The sequence below is a fragment of the Mesitornis unicolor genome, unplaced genomic scaffold (assembly GCF_000695765.1).
Source record: "Mesitornis unicolor isolate BGI_N332 unplaced genomic scaffold, ASM69576v1 scaffold7273, whole genome shotgun sequence".
NCBI classification, from domain to species: domain Eukaryota; kingdom Metazoa; phylum Chordata; class Aves; order Mesitornithiformes; family Mesitornithidae; genus Mesitornis; species Mesitornis unicolor.
Window position 1 is genome coordinate 50844 of NW_010175240.1, and position 16492 is coordinate 67335.

The following is a 16492-nucleotide window of genomic DNA, read 5'->3' on the forward strand; positions in this document are numbered from 1 at the left end:
AAAATCCTTCGAATGACATGATTTGAATGACCCTTTAGTAATTGTTTAAAAAAACCAACAGAACAGAACTCCTTCCTGGCTTCCAGCATTTCTGTGGTGTGAGAAAAGAAACTGCTTTAGTATATACTTCTGTTGTCTGCAAATCATCGATTTCATTTTTGATGAACGTGCTTTTTTCTCTACTTAGTTACAGTAATGTTTATTCTCTAATTGAAGTTTAAAATGTTAAATCTCCAGTTGCTGATTTGGTGATAATTTTATGTGCAAAAGGAAAGGGACAAAACTAAAGGAAGAATAATGAATGTGTAAAGTAGGCTAGCATATCTTTTTTTTAAATTTATGTATTTTAATATGATTGGAAAGAAGATGATGGTAGAGCCATTTAAAAAAAAATTTTTTTGAAAGAATTTTGTTGAAAAAAATAATGAGATGGTCATGTAATATTTTATAATGTAACCAGTATAATCACATGACATAACATCAGTGTAATTAAAGTATAATAGTAATAATTTAAATGGTGATAAGGATTCCCTTTCTGGGAACTTGACTGTTCATAGGCAAATGACAAACTGTATCAATTTTAGGAAGGTGGAAAAGCAGGGAATTGGGTTAATAAGTATCAAGCTACTTGTTACTTCTTTTTCTGAGAAATACCATATTGAGTTTTAAGAGTTACTCTTAGAAATACAATGTGCAAATCCAGTTTGGAACTCATTGACCGTCTGTGCCAGAAGCTCAGAAAGATACGGATGTGCATCAGGCTCTGTGTCGTTCCTGAGAGGGATATCTGTCTATTTTGCCAGACCACATTAATTTGTTAGAATTGGCAGCAATTTAAGAAGAAGTTGGGTTTTGAGACAAGTGTAGTGAAAAGTGGGAAGCATTTTTCCTAGGCAGTTTGCTTCACTAGAATGTGTTTCTGTCATTTTAATGAATTTCAGGAAAACTTTCAGTTTATTACATCACTCATAAAACTGCAGTGTATTTATGCATCTCCCCTACTAATGTAGGAAGCACCTTCTGGCAAGAGGAGTGTATAACTGGTCCTCTGAATTTTGTGTGTGAGCATGGAAATACAAATGCCAGCATGCTGCTTTAGTAATTTTTTAGAAAGAAAAAAAATGTGTCCCCCGCCAAGGAATTTGTGTCAAAAATAGATTTAAAGTTCCTGAGCTGCTGTGACCTCCTTTTAAAACAAATAACTCTTTGTAGAATATATGTTAGAAAACCTGCTTCTGCCTTTTTAATATATAATCTCCATCCAAATCCTGCAAGTTTGAACATCGCCTAACTGACTCTCTTCTGGCAGTTTCCCAGTTCGCTCTGAGGTAGGCTTTAGGGGGATTTTTTCATGGTGAAGACACAAATTACTGGCTCATAAAACTTTATCATATATTGATAATAATTTGGTTTGCAACTCCTGTAGAACTGTCCAGTTTCTCTCTTAATGTGCTCCAATTTCTAGCTGCGTAGGACGACGGTTACCACACTGTGTGTATTAACAAGCCCAGTAAACATACCTGGGTGGAAATAAAGAAGATGGTTACAGGAGCTTCACGATCTCTGGTGTTTATATTACAGCTGGTGAGTGGCCAGCCTGGTTCAGAATACTAAAGGACAGCTCTTTATTTTCTGTTTACTTTGGATATTCTCTCAGCTCTGGCCTCTGAAAGAGAGTTAGAATAGAGTTCTTACTTGTGGAAGTGAAATTTAGCAAAACGATAAGAGTTTTACTGAGTGGAAACTCACTGTCTAGCGCTCCAGAAAAGTTTATCTGGCAGGATGGATTCTTTGATTGCAAGATGCTGTGATATCTGGGACCATGGGGTTGCACTACTGAGGCAGAAGGCATCGGTTGCCCAGCTTGTGCCCATGGCCTTTGGTAGCAGAAAAACTGATAAATAAGGAGCTTCACAAATGTAAACAAGAGTCTCAGTGCGTTTCAATTACTGCAAAACATGTATTTGTTATGACAAAGTAATGAAGTGGTGCCCTTTGTATGTTACATCTGGAAATTGTATTGGTGAGGAGGGCTGAGGATGACCCAAGGGTTGCATGGAGAGCCAGAGGTAGTTAAGTGATGTGCAGCTCCAGCAGCGTGTGCAGAGCCCGAGAGGACTGGGAAGCCGTTTCAGAGGGTCACTTCTTTAAGAGCCTTAGCGTATTTGGCTCTATGTCTTACTTAGTAATGCTGCTTATTCTGAACTTTGACCCACAATGTGGGGGTTTGTAAAATGGTTCTATAAAATGCAGCAACTTTAGGATTGCTCTGGTTAACCCCAGAAACCCAGCTACATACGAATTTTAAGTTATAACACAGAATATTCCAGTACAATCCTCACTGCATTATTTAAACAAAGGCTTTCAGATGCTTTGTAAAGGAGAACCGTATTCCATTTAAACTCAGAAAAACCTGAATTGCTCCTAATTTTAATGGGTATTTGCCATCAAATCCATGAGTAATTTTTGAAAGCTTGTCAATAGCTACTGATGTATCTGAGACTATTTACTGTAATTGTAGTTAAGGAATCGCCGAGTTACTGTCCCTGCACATGTCCCCACATGCAGGGAATATTAGAGCATCCTGCAGCAATAGTTCAAAGCACTGCAGCTACGCTGCTGTGCCAGATTCCCAAATGGTGGGGATTGGGTGCCTGCCAGCATGGTGCTCAACTGTGATAGCTTCTGCCTTTCTCTTCGTGTGGGTGTTCACCTGTGCTGCAGGCTGTGTCTTCATGCATGTGGTCAGCAGTCATTTTCTGCGGTACCGGGTTGGCAGTTCTGGCTCCTCAGCTCAGTCTGCTCGCAGCCTCTGCTGCGGGATCAGAACCAGTTTTGCAGTCTGCTTGCCTATCTCCAAGGGCTGGAGCAGGCTTGGGGCAGGATGAGGCAGGAGGCATGAACGTGCTGAACTGGAATGTGATTATATTTTCTGGGAGAGGGAATCGGCTTGGCCCAGGCAGGAAAGACTGGGGTCCTAGTGTGGGATTGAGAGAAACAAGAACAGGATCTTGCTTTGCAGAGTAAAAATGTGGAGGAAAAAAAGGTGAGGAGCTTGCATTTCCAGCTTTTAACTTTTAAAAATAGTACCTTATACAGATAGAGTTACATCTGTATTTGTATAAAGAACAAGCCTCAAATCATATATAGAAATATTCAGCTGGCATCATAATGAAACTGCACAGCTTTACGTGGTAATTCACATTGGTGACAACAATTTTAGTAACATAAACCATAAGCATGTTAAAAGGTGTCAGAAGGGACGTTCCTGAATTTGGAGCAAAACACAAAAAATACAGAGTTCTGTTCTAATTCTGCTATTTTTTTCTTAGTGTGTTTCGTGGCTTTTCTTGATAATTCTGTGATGTGGGATTATAGAGGTTTGAAGGACAGGTCTGTACATTACATTATCTGTAAGGATAATCTTGTCTGGGAGTCTGTGGAAGAGGTTAATAACAGCGATGAGTAGATGAAGTTAAGCAGCATTGTATGGTCTTATATGTAACATGGACCTTTAACAGTGGCAGGTGTTTCAACTAACCTGCTTATAACAGATCATCTTCTGCAGAGGTATTCTAGTTTCCTGCTGTGCTGTTGTTAAAGGGGACCAGCCCTCACCCGAGTCTGTGTTAAACTGTAGGATTAAATTATTGGCACCAGAATGGGAAAGAGAAATACATACACATTTTCTTTTTAACCTGCAAAAACAATACAAAATTAAATATGCTGAATATGCTTTTCTCCCTTGCATTTTTTTAAAAGTATGTATAAGAGCTCTCCTGAGCATGTTTATGCTGGAAAAAAAAAATCTTTAAACGTACAGCAGTTTAAATGTACTGCTTCATGAACTTTAACTACTTGCTGAATGACAAGAGCCTCATTTTTCTGCACCATGTTCACCTTTAAATGTCAGGAGTCTCTGGGATATTTGTAACCTTTTTTAACAGTCTGGGCTTGCTTAAGAAATTGCTAATATTTAAATAAAAATGGAGAACTTGTTTAGAAACAGAATGATCAGAAACTTGACTGGGATGGTGGAAGTTCCACCACATGCAGGTAAGGATCAGCTGAATCCTCTGTGGGTAATTTGCAGCAAACGGTGTGATCTCTGACTGGTACCATCTTAACTGTTTAAATGGAAGAAATAGATATGCTGGCACACCAGTACTAGTGGTTGAAATAGCTTTGGAGTGTATCATTAGTTTCTGAGAGCTGCTGCAAATTTGTCTTTGAATAAAGCAAATCCTTGTATTGATGTTCTTGACACACAAGGTGCAGAAAGCTGCTGCTCGATATGGTGAGCAAACGCACTGAGTATTTTAAAGTACCTCCGTTAACATGGTGGGCTTATTGCCTTGCATTGTAGCAGGATTTCCTGGGTACCAGCCTTATCAGTACTCAACTTTAAAACCTAGAAATCTACTCCAGAGTTATTTGAGTGATTTATTTGTGGTTTTTGAAGGAGCACTTTAAAGAGCAAAGCTCTTTAACAATTGCTATTGAACAGAAGTGGTTTAACACAAGAGTCGGCAATGATTTTCCTTTTATTAACATGAATGTTAAACTCTTGCTATTAGTACAAGGCTGTTAAATTTTCTGGGTTGCTGAAGCCTGGAAGGCTGAGTGTGGTCACACATGAGACCTAGCGAGACTGGGATAGCAGCTGCAAACAAATCTGTGATGGTCTCCTCTTCCCTGGGAAATAGCGTTAACAAAATCTGTGGCAGTACATTCATAATATTAATACTAAGATGAGGTTTATGAGATGTACCTTGCATCTGCAACACCCAGGAGGGCTTCATGGCAAGGGGCATGGCCAAGTCCTCGGGGAGCATCTGCAGCGATGGCCACTAGTTTGCTGCTGGTGATTTGCTCCAGCAGAGCAAGGGTCGACCATAACATGCCTGGAGAGACTGCAGGAAGTTCAGCTCTAGCCCTTGTGTTCCTGATCCCTCCAGACCAGCTGGGATCACGCAAGGCTGCAGTTTTCACAGCCTGCCTGTGCTGTGACACTACCTGTGCGGCCAAGGCATCCTTTCTTCCTGCCATCCCTCTGCTGTAATGTATTAAAAAAAGAAGCTGGATGTCGTGCTGTGCCACCGCCCAGGCATCTGCTCTCCATACACTGGTGTACTGCTGGCAAGCCTGGCCTGTGATTTGTTGTGAAAAGCTTTATGGAAATTTGAAATACGCTGGAGTCAGAATGGTAATTTTGTGTGTGTTTATATTGCTATAGAAACATAAAGAATTCATATGTGTGTGTGTGTGTGTTAGACTTTGGAATTTTTATTCAGATGAATTTTGGTAGGACTTTGTATTAGCTTTACAGTTTCCTTAAAGCAGAGTTAATTGTTTGAAGACCTTTAAGTTGCTATGTTCTTTAATTGTTTTAACAATATGTCAAATACTGATATAAGAGCTGCTGAGTATATAGGTTTCTATCATCCTCCTGCTCTTTATTCTCGTTGAGTTTGGAGTTTGTGTGAGGAGGGAGCCTGACAGGTAATGAGTGATGACGACAGCTCCAAAAGTGAACTCTGAATTTATAGACTAAAATATAAAGATCTCACAAGCCAGTGCCTATAGGGGAGCTGGAGTTGGAATAGCTTCTGAAAGATTAAGGAATTTAAGTACATGCTGCAAGCTCTAATTTAAAGAACATAGTCTTATCTTTAACACTTTAATGGAAAAGTCTTTTACAAAGTTCAGTCCAAGTGAGGAATACTACTTGTACATTGCTAGTTATTGGAGCTAGTGAATACTTCTTTATCCCATCTTAAAGAAAAGGTGTGGTCCTCAGTTGTAGTATTTTATGGAAGTTGATGAATATTTTAGATTTGCTTTTCTGTTGTTTCACAAAGTACTCCATTATATGCATATCACATTAAACAGAAGCATTTCAGCTGTGTTTTCTGCATTGAACATAAGCTTTGACTGTTTGGGAGGGGGGGGAAGAAGAAGTAACTGTGGCACATTGGCCTTACACTAAGAGGCATGAAGGAACAGAAAATGTGGATGAGGCACAAATGGCCAAATTAGTTAAAAACGAGTCTTGAGGCATGACAACTAACAGAAATCCAGCACCAAAAATATTTTTTGCTAATCATGATAGTACCCACTTCAGTTTTTTTGATCCTTGCTTGTTCCTGTAAGATTTGTAAATTGCAGGTTTTCCCTTTAAAACTGTAAGTGCGTCTCAGTGAACTCTGGGCAAACCATCCATTTTCATTGATTTTGTTGATTTATCCGTTGGCCTCTGAGAAAACCTTGAGCTAGCTCAGAGATCTCCAGTTGCTCGTAAATGGAGACTGGGATTCACAAATAATCACAGCGTGAGGTCCTGTCTTTCTCCTCTACTTTGGCTTTATGGTTTAGCACTGTTAATTACTTTCAGCTCTATTCAGACATTGCGATTGTTAAGATGATGCCAAATGTTTTCTCATTTACTGCTGTGGGCAGGAGAATATGCAGACGACAGCCTTGGATGGCTGTGGAGAGCTCTCGGTTTAAGATGCAGAGTTACTTGGGTACTTGATCCATCTGCACTGGGGGACACAGGTCTTGGCAAAGCAAGCTATGGATGAAGGGTCCATCATCTTCTCCATGGACCTCTTTGTTCTCCCTGGCTGACAGTTTGACTCCCTTGTGTGCATCTGTCCTTCCTCTGGTCATCTTGTGCTTTAACGGTCTCTGGTGTTTGCTTGAATAAATGGAGTTTAGCAGAGAACACAGTGAAAGTGCAAACATAGGCATAGATAAGTAGTCACAAGGACTGAGGCCTGCCTCTGGAGTATGCTGCTTCTCTTAAAAAAAAATTTAAAAAGGGGGGAGGGGGAGCAGGGAGAAATTCGTTGAAGAGGAGACTTGGATATGTTTATTCCACTGGAAAATAATTCTTTTGATCTTCATGGAGGTGTGTGAATTTAGGAGAGAGAAGAAAGACAGGTAATTTCTCGCTGATTTTCTTTTCTAAAGCAGAGCCGCAGGCTTTTTTCCTTCCCCCCTTATTTTTTTTTCTTTATTATCATCAGACATTTAATTTATCTGAAATGTTCCAGTCTCAGTGCAGCCTAAAAGCATTCAAACTGAATAGCATACACACCTGTCAGACCATGGGGCAAATGATAAGGGGATGCCAGTATATGAACCATAGGAATTAGCTCTTTGATGTATAGCTTTAGAGCTAATGGCACCTCACTTATCTTAGGAGAGAGCATTTGACTGCAGACAGTTTTGTAAGTTCCCATTTGTGTTGGCATATTTGTTGCTTAATTTGATTTATTCCTTGATTTTTTTTTATTACATGCAAATTCAGCTGCTGACTCTTTTTCCCTAATAATTTGAAATATTTAAGTTATGTACATCAGAACAACAAAACTCCTTTTCACAGAAGTAGATTAAGTGCATTAATTCTTGATCAAGCTTGTCGTCTTCCTTTGAATTCAGCACGTCCTTTAAGTGTTAGAGTCCAGAAGCACTTTAAATAATATTCAGGCTGTTGTGCCTGTGCCCAAGGACAAATGTAGCACAGTTACTTGGTCCACTGTGCTAGCCCAGAGAGGGATGGGATGAATGGCTGGAAGCAACGACTTCTTAAACTAACCCAGCTAGACTTTCAAGAGCATGTCTGATCATGACTTTAGAAACATGGTGAATACTTAATATAACTCAAAACCTGTGCTGATTTGTATCGTAATGAACATTGATGCTAACCAAGGAGCGTAGACGTGTTTTATCTCACCAGAGAGCAGCACATATACCATGGCTGGTACACTAGTCATTTCAAAGCAGTTATGCAAGGTGTTTCCTTCCATGTTTGCAGCAAAGTCACTCCAGTTCAGCTGTGTGTTGACCTAGAGAAGATAGCCTCTAGATTAGAAGACAGTCAAACATCGCTTGTTGCTGTGTCTCAGCCCTACATTAGCTTGGCTCTGTTACAGTCCAGTTTTTATCTTGTTGGCTTTCGCTGCTGCTCTTTCCTCTCATCACCTTAGGAAGAATAGCGCTTTATTAATGTTTCGCTTCTTCCTGGGACATCCCTTGCCGCTGCCCATTTCTGGGGCTTCTACCTGTGTAAATCCAAGCTTAAGCTTTTTAGTATGGGTTACTTTCCAGTTTCACCCCCAATGCATCTGGGTATGTGGTATAGTGTAGACAAACCTGAAGTGGTCTCTGTCTCTGCCTTTTGTCTGCCCTGGTTGCCAGTGATGCTCTCCAATGTAACTTTGCTGCTAATGTAGGAAGATGAAAAACCAAATTGGTTCAGAGAGTATCGCATGAGGAAGAAGCACATGTCACTTTGCACAAGAATTGATGTTGTCGCTGCCAAAGCCATCAGACAAGGATTTGCCGTTATCAGCTTTGTCAGTTTTCATGGATAAGAATTCTGAGTGAGACTCTGACAGTAACACCTGCACCTCCCTTTGTGCGGGCTTCACATCTGGAGCCGGAGCTGAGGATGTGCATTTTGGCCTCCTAGGTTTCCAGGTGTGGAGTCGTCTTTTTTTTTTTTTTTTTTTTTGATGCTTTGAAACCTGAAGCAGCTGTGAAACCCAATAGCATAGGTGAGCCGGTAACTGTAGCAGGACTAATTGTTGCTAGTGGTTTGACTTGCTGTGTGAAAGACAGAGAAGTTGCTTTCCACATATGTTACCGCTGTTTATGGTCAGAGTTTGTTGAAAAACTGTGATGGCAAATCCAGTAATGTACAATAGTCAACGGTGCTGATGTGCTATTTTGCATTTTGTTGTGGAGCATGCTAGAAAGGATCAGGGGCAAGAGCGAAAGAAATATCTCAGTTTTAGTTGATGATATAATGTTTCATCTGCCACAATAATTCCTAACTCTGACTTTGTTCAAGAACTACTTTTGATACTCTTGTTCCCTGAAGTAGTCACTTAAGTTGTATAGCAGTACTACCAAACAAAGCATGTAACAGTATATGATGTTATCAACAATGTAACTATAGGGATAGTCAGCTCAAATGAGTAGATGCCTTTGCAATCTTTGGTACAATATCAAGCTACCATTTTAAAGACTTATTCCAGCATTAGCAGTTGCAGGGTTTGTGGGTGGAGATGCCTGAAGAGTTACCAGTTAACTTTGTTAGGCTTAATATAATCACATGAATTTGTTAAAATGTTTTATTAAAAATGTCTGAGGATAAATTTTTTATGAAGCTTTCTTTTATGGGCCCTTCATTTGCCTTGAAAGAGCCTTCATGTGTCATTCAGTAAACCTTCAAACTTTCTGATACTAAGTATTTCAGTAAAGCATATTTAAGCTTCCATAATAATATGGAGTAATAGGACTTCAATTGATATTTTTACTTATCTGTAGTTTGTGAGTTTATTTTGTGAATTTTTTTCTGTTTTAATGTAGGCGTTTAGATGCTAACCATATTACTGCCATACCAGAAGACAGTTTTGAGGGTCTGGTGCAGTTGCGTCACCTCTGGTTGGATGACAACAGTTTGACAGAAGTTCCCATCTATCCGCTGAGCAATCTCCCCTCTCTGCAGGCGCTAACGCTGGCTCTCAACAAAATAACGCACATTCCCAACTATGCATTTACAAACCTTTCAAGTCTTGTTGTTCTGTGAGTATTTCCAACTGTATTTCGTAGGTCACTTTCATTATCTCATCAGTTACAGTTTTGATTAATCTAGGTTGGCACTGAAAATGGTGTTTTGTTATGTTTTAGCTCAGTTTTCTAGTATCAGCCTGTACCACCAACACAAGATGATAATATGTATATTGGACCACCTACTGAAGGCTTGCTAAAGACTTTCTCCTAAATAGAAAGTCAAACGGGTATGGGTAGTGAGATTGCTCTATGTTTTTGTGACATCTCATTTTAGTAATGAATATTTCAAACCAATGGTTGTCAGAGAAGGCTTTCAGAGATACTAAAAGACAACAATATTTTCTGCCACAGACCGGTTTCTGTATAGTCTTAAAAATCATGCAAGAATGAGTATGAAATGTTAGTTTGATTTATGTTTAAATCCTATTTTTATCACACTTCTGCACAGAGTGTAAAGGTTTAAAATAGGTTGTCTTGACTGCAGGCACTCTATTCTGTTCTATATGAGGATGGAATATTTCTGTTTGGAAGGGAATGACATTTTTCTGCATAATAACCCCGTGCAATGTTTTTTCTAAACCATTTAATTGTCTTGATTTCACAGAAATATCTGCTGATTTGTTAACTTTGTGAAATCATTAACTTGTTTTCATACTTGTTCTGTTTTTGTTTTTTTAGACATCTTCATAACAATAAAATAAAAACTATAGGAAAACACTGTTTTGATGGATTAGACAACCTTGAAACCTTGTAAGTATGCTTCTTAAAATTGTTCAGTGTTTGTCTCGTTCCCAGCGTGATTGAGGTTACCCTTCTGGTATGGTGAAGATTTTCTGAATAAGGCTTGTGTGCACCACACAACACATACCACCAACACCTAGGCCCAGCTCAGGTTTCGGAACTGAAGGCTTGTATCAGTGCATTGCTCCACCAAAACTAATTAACTATGTTGAGAAGCAGGTAAATATTAGCCTAGGTGAAATGTCACACTGGATGATGTTGCTCTAATGCTCCTAGCCCTGATTTAGCTGATGTATCTTTGCATAGTACTCTACTGAGTCAGAGAAATATATCAGGAGTGTTTGCATGGCCCTGTTGGTGATAAGGGACAAATATTTTTCTCAGATTTACTGTAGGATTAAGCATATTTGCAATACACTGCCAAAACTGTTCTGTGACAATAGGAGGTTTCTCAGAGGGCCCCAGTAGGCTGTTTCTCCACTGTTCCTCCCGTACCGGATGGGCACCACTGCCTGCCCAGGAGGCTGTTGCTCGCATGTCCCTGTGGCTCCTGCAGGCTGGTAGAAAACAGCCTGGCTCCTGGCTGCCAGCCTTTTGTACAAGAGAGTCACCTGAGTTCACATCAAATACTAGCAGATACTGAAACAGTGAGTCTTATATTCCTTTGGATAAAAATGGCATGGGGGTGGGAAGCATCACTTTCCCTACGCCCTGTGCCTGTTGTCCAGTTCATGCTCCCCCCAGCACTGGGTGTCCATAGCGGCCAGATCCTAGCTCTGCAGTACTCCTCAACCTCCAGAGTGCCTCCTTGGTGAGAAATGGCTTTTGTCCTACATTCCTCATTTCCCTTCAGCTCACTCAGTGAATATCTGATAAGTGGTATTTCCTTCAGAGGTGTATTTTGTTATGCTTAGGAGAATGTTAAATATATAAAACAAATTAAGGAGGGCAAGGGCAAACCAGTGATGACCACCTCTGTTAATGTGAGGAGTTTAGATGAGTCCAGGAATGCTGCTTACTGCAGCTACCTTGCCATTCTCTTAGAACCTCAATTTAGTAGTAATTAGGTGCTATGTAAACATGCACAGCTGGTGCAAGGCTCTCAAAATGATTTTCCCTCTCATGAGGAATCCCTTTAGCCAGAAAAAAGGCCTCACTGGTCTTGATGTTACTACTAGAGCGATGATAGGTTAACTGAGATTTCAACAGATCCCTGTCACCCTGTGATTTGGTGTGGTGAGATCTTCCTCTGCTTCTGTTCAGTATTCATAAGTGGTTTTGCCACAGGGTTTGCTATTGCCTAATGGCTTAAACTTTAAATGGCTTTACTGTTTATTGTATAAAACCTGAAAGAAGTTTTCTGAGTAAGCTAATAAAGAGTAGTCATTTGTATCTACTTTTTTAAAAAAACTTTGAAATGTTAGTTCTTTTTCATGTGAATTCTGCTGAAGAAAAATCTGCGAAGTGTTGAAAAATACTGACCTTTGCTGTAAGGAAATGTCATTTGAGTTAATGTGAATAATCTTCTGGATAATTACTAAATACTTTACCTAAGTTAATAGCTGGTTAATAGAGCATGTAAAAAATTAGAAGACTAAAATGAAGTTTAAAATCAACTTATTCTATAGTCTAGTTAAAGATACTCTGAGAACTTTTTACTTTAATTGAATTGTGTTAAGTAAAGATTATTTTAACAATTCATGATCGCTATTAAGAATTTTATCATTTTCCTGCTTTGTTTCTTGTAGAGATTTAAATTACAATAACATGGTAGAGTTCCCTGAAGCCATAAAAGCACTCCCAAGTCTAAAGGAGTTGTGAGTATTACTTACTATCCCCTTTCTCCCAGTTTTCTTTCTCCTTCTCATAAATGAGAGAAAATGAATTCACAGATTTAAGAATGCTTGTTTCATTATGCAGCAACCTAGATCAGATAAAGTTATGCTAAGTGATGCTATAATTAAAGGGAAATATAATCATCAGCTAGAGAGGCAATCTATTGAAAATGAGTTACATAAGCAGGCAATTTATTCAGAAGAACCATTAGCATAGATCTTAATTGTGAGCTGGTTTTGGCCTCCAGTAGGAGAATTAAGTATTCACTGATCACACATGTTTTCTCTGTCCCCTCCTGAAGAGGAGAGGAAGAAGAGAGAACACACGGGATCATGTTTTGGACAGAACGGTTTCTTTCTAATGAAATATTTTCAGTTTAGCTGATGTGCAGTAGACAGAAATCATGCCTTCCAAGCTAAGTTTGACTTGCTCCTGTTTAACTACAGTCCTATTTTTGGCAGGACTGGGAATTGAGTAGGTGTGAAGAAAATGGCTATTGGTTCAATCTACTGGCAGTATATTTTTAAATGTTGATTTTCTTCTTTGCTAATATCTCTAGGGGATTTCACAGTAACTACATTTCCATAATTCCTGATGGTGCGTTTGCAGGAAACCCCCTTCTAAGAACGATGTAAGTAATTTTCCTGCATCTATTTTTAGTCTTTAGCAGACAGTGACTGAAAGAACAGCGATTGAAACATGTTTTTCATTTCCCAGACATTTGTATGATAATCCTTTGTCTTTTGTGGGGAGCTCAGCATTTCAGAATCTGTCAGATCTGCATTCCCTGTAAGTATCGTCTCTCAACTACATAGTACAACAAGTAAATATGAAATGTTGTGGCAAAGAACTCAAAATAACAACATTTTCTGACTGCTTCTTATCTTAATTTTTTTGCAGTAAGCTTTTCTAAACATTGTTATTGCTGGGAAAATCCAGTTTCTTGAGAAGCTCTAGAAATCTGCTCTACAGTGTTTTATGTTTTCTCTCTCTCTTTTTTTTTTTTTTTGTTAATCTTTGTTACCTTGAATAAGACACAACCTCAGGCAAATGCTCAGGTTCTTACTTAAGCAAACTGCAACGTGTGCTAGGTGGTTTTTGAACAGGGATATACATTGTGTGAATGTTTTGCAGGTTAGTGCATGCACATTCTCAAAAGCTATCAGTTCGGGGGGTGACAAGAAGGCAAAATGGATTGGGACTTCAGACTTTGAACTGCAATCTACCTAAGAGCTTATGCCTTTTTCATAAATATATTGATACAGCTCTTTCCAGCTTAATGAATCCCAGTTGTCCGCTAATGGATGAATAATTAATTACATAAATTACTTGTATAAGAAGCAGTGTGAAGACTATCTTCATGTGTAAAAATTTAAAAGCAATAAGGATGTTAGAATGTCTCCTTAGTGAAAACATCCACCTGAGAGCAGAATTGAATGTCACTTTTTTTTTTCTTGCATAACAGTTTACAACTAATTTTTGTGGGTTTTTTCTAGTGTTATTCGAGGTGCCAGCATGGTGCAGTGGTTTCCTAATTTGACAGGAACCGTTAATCTGGAGAGTTTGTAAGTATCTTTCACAGAAATAATTTCCTATAAATTCTTGAGTTTGCCTCTTGTGAAGTGATTGAAATATGATTAATGGATCTGGAGAGCAAGTGCATATATGTTCTTTTCTAGTTAATAAATGTAATTATATCGCTTTTCTTACTGTCATACCTGGGTGCTGCTTAATTTTTTTTTAATAGGGTAAGCTGACAACACCCTGTGAAAAGACCATTGATACTAACCCCCCCAATAGAAATAAAAACCAGAAAGGTTGGCCTCTTTAAAAACAAACAAACAAAAAGAATTGGTGGGTGAATCTAGCACCCCAGCAGCTGGGGCACCATACTTCTGCTCTTGCATATGCTTGTTATACCATCTATCATCAATAATGAAGCTTTTTTTTTTCCACAGAACTCTAACAGGGACCAAGATAATCAGTATTCCTGTTAATTTATGCCAAGAGCAAAGGGTGCTACGAACTTTGTAAGTATACACATTTTCATCTGCATCAATATGTTTTGAAAGAAATTTAAAGCAAAAGTATTGCATAGAATTGCTCATCCTAATAGTTCTATCAAAGTTGGAAATCTGATTCTGGTTTCTGGATTCTTCAAATCAAGACTCATGGCAGAGTTGGTTTCATGCCTTATATTCCTGAAACAGGGTCCACTTTAGGCACTGTATTTCTTTCATATGTTATAGAAGATATGTAAAGTGGTGCTGTTGAATGGCTTTTGCATCTTCAGATTTGTTCTGCCACCATTCATTCTTAACAGTAAACATCTACAGTCAGAGGTTAAGGAAGAGGTAAGAGTAGTGTTTTGACATTTTGTGTTTGAGAACACAGGAGAGAGCATTAGGAACCAAGGAAAATGGAGATAAGGATTAGGAAAAAGACAGTAACACAGAAAAGCAAAAGAGAAAGCGCAGTAAGGATGTGTTAAAATAAATGCAAAAAAAAATTAGAAACTGGGAAAAGAAACCATTGTGGGGAGAGGCAAAGCTGTGTTTACAAAGGATATGTGTAGGAAACTTTGTAATGAAAGCAAGTGCTGCAAAATGGAGGAGAAAATTCTTCTGTTTTATAGAAGAAAAACTTGGAGGAAAGCATGATGAGGTAAGATTTATTTTCAAATGGCAGTTTGTTTTGAGCAGAAATTTGAAGAATGTTTGGAAGATTCTATTCTCCTTTTGTGCTTCATGGAAAATTCTGAACATAAGGAGATCCCAGCACACTAAATCAGAAGTTCCTCCAAATTCCTTCATTGCATGCCATCTATCCTGTTTATCCTAAAAAAATAAATTATCAATAAACCTTTTTAGATTACTACTCTCAGAATTCAGGGAATTTGTACCGCATGGTTTTGGGATAGTCATATATCTAGATGCAGAGCTGAAAGCCTATAGAATAAAAAATGTTGGTTGGGAGGGGGATCTCATGAGCTATTGAAGTCACTACAAAGGTGCAGCCTGTTTCTCTGTTACTTTTCAATTGCTGAACGCTAATTTCAGTTGTTAATATTTGCCAAATAGAGAATTTTGGCATTAATTTTTTTCCACACTTACTTGCTTTATATCGCTGGCTGAATATTTCAGGAAAGTAGAAAAATAAAATAAAATTGTTCACTGAGTTCAGAGATAGAAAGGAACAGAGATATTGAAATGTAGTTATTCAAAGAGTTACATGAATAGAGTGAATAAAAGGCAATGAATCAGCATTTTACAGAGTTGTACAGACAACCTTCTGCTATTTACTGACAGTTGCAAGTTATGTCTTTCTACATTTTTGTGTATATATGTATAATCAAAGTGCATAGTGGGGTCAGTTAGGATGACTGTGGAGAGATCACACTTGTGATTCCCTTTTTGATTTTCTCTTAACTGCCCTTAGTTTTTCTACAGAATGTTATTAATGGGAAGATTTTTCTGCCAATCTATTTAATAGTTACAAATGATGAGATGTTTCAAGTAGAAGAGAGTTGAACTAAGCAGCTTTCTTTAATTTTCTGTTTTGAAGGGACTTGTCTTACAACATTATAAAGGACCTCCCAAGTTTTAAAGGCTGCCACTCCCTGGAAGAAATGTAAGTAGAAATTCATGTTATTACCTCTTAAATATGCTAAGTCTAAGTCTCTAGAAACATTTTTGCTTCATGTTTGATTTTAAGTACAAGTCTAAGATAAAGGCCAGCGAGAGATACTATGACTATTTCATGTGAAGAGTGTGCTGGACAGAGAATTCAGCTACTTGTGTTTTCCTCAGTTAGCTGAAGTTTAATTGTTCCTGTGGCTCAGAAAAGATTGAATCCTTAATCCTGCATTTCATAGTAGTATTGCTATACGCATAAATAGAATGAGCATTTGTGTCTTCCGTCTTGTGTCTTCTCTCTTCCACTCTTCTTCAGTTCTCTTGAACCATCAGCCTATGCTTGTGTAAGATGTGTTTTCCTCTAGTACCTGTCAGACACATTCAGAACCCATCTTTGCTTTTCCTTATGTCATTGCTTTAAAGCTCCTTAAGCTTGATTTCCAGACTCTATGCAGTTTTTCTGCCTGCATATGTTACTACTTCTTCCTCTGCTGCACTCAAGCTTCTTTTCCTGTAACCAGAGTGGAGCTAATAGACTTCTCACAGTCCTTTGCTGTTATACTCTTAATATCTTCATGCTCCAAATTATACTGGAAGTATAATTTGCCCGTTAGCTCTTGAAGCGTTTGTCAACTCTTCCCTTTCATAAACACGTGTTCTGAGCAATGAAAGTGCACCCAGCATTAGAATATGCC

General features: G+C 38.5%; 1 protein-coding gene across 1 annotated transcript in view; it reads left to right on the top strand.

The window, feature by feature from the left end:
* Positions 1-16492, top strand: part of LGR4 (leucine-rich repeat containing G protein-coupled receptor 4) — a 72501-nt gene that overhangs the window by 48247 nt on the left and 7762 nt on the right. Inside the window, exons 6-13 of the mRNA XM_010181303.1 lie at positions 9382-9597; positions 10264-10335; positions 12075-12143; positions 12722-12793; positions 12880-12951; positions 13659-13727; positions 14121-14192; positions 15727-15792. Coding sequence (XP_010179605.1) covers positions 9382-9597; positions 10264-10335; positions 12075-12143; positions 12722-12793; positions 12880-12951; positions 13659-13727; positions 14121-14192; positions 15727-15792 — 708 coding nt within the window. The remainder of the gene's footprint in view (positions 1-9381; positions 9598-10263; positions 10336-12074; positions 12144-12721; positions 12794-12879; positions 12952-13658; positions 13728-14120; positions 14193-15726; positions 15793-16492) is intronic.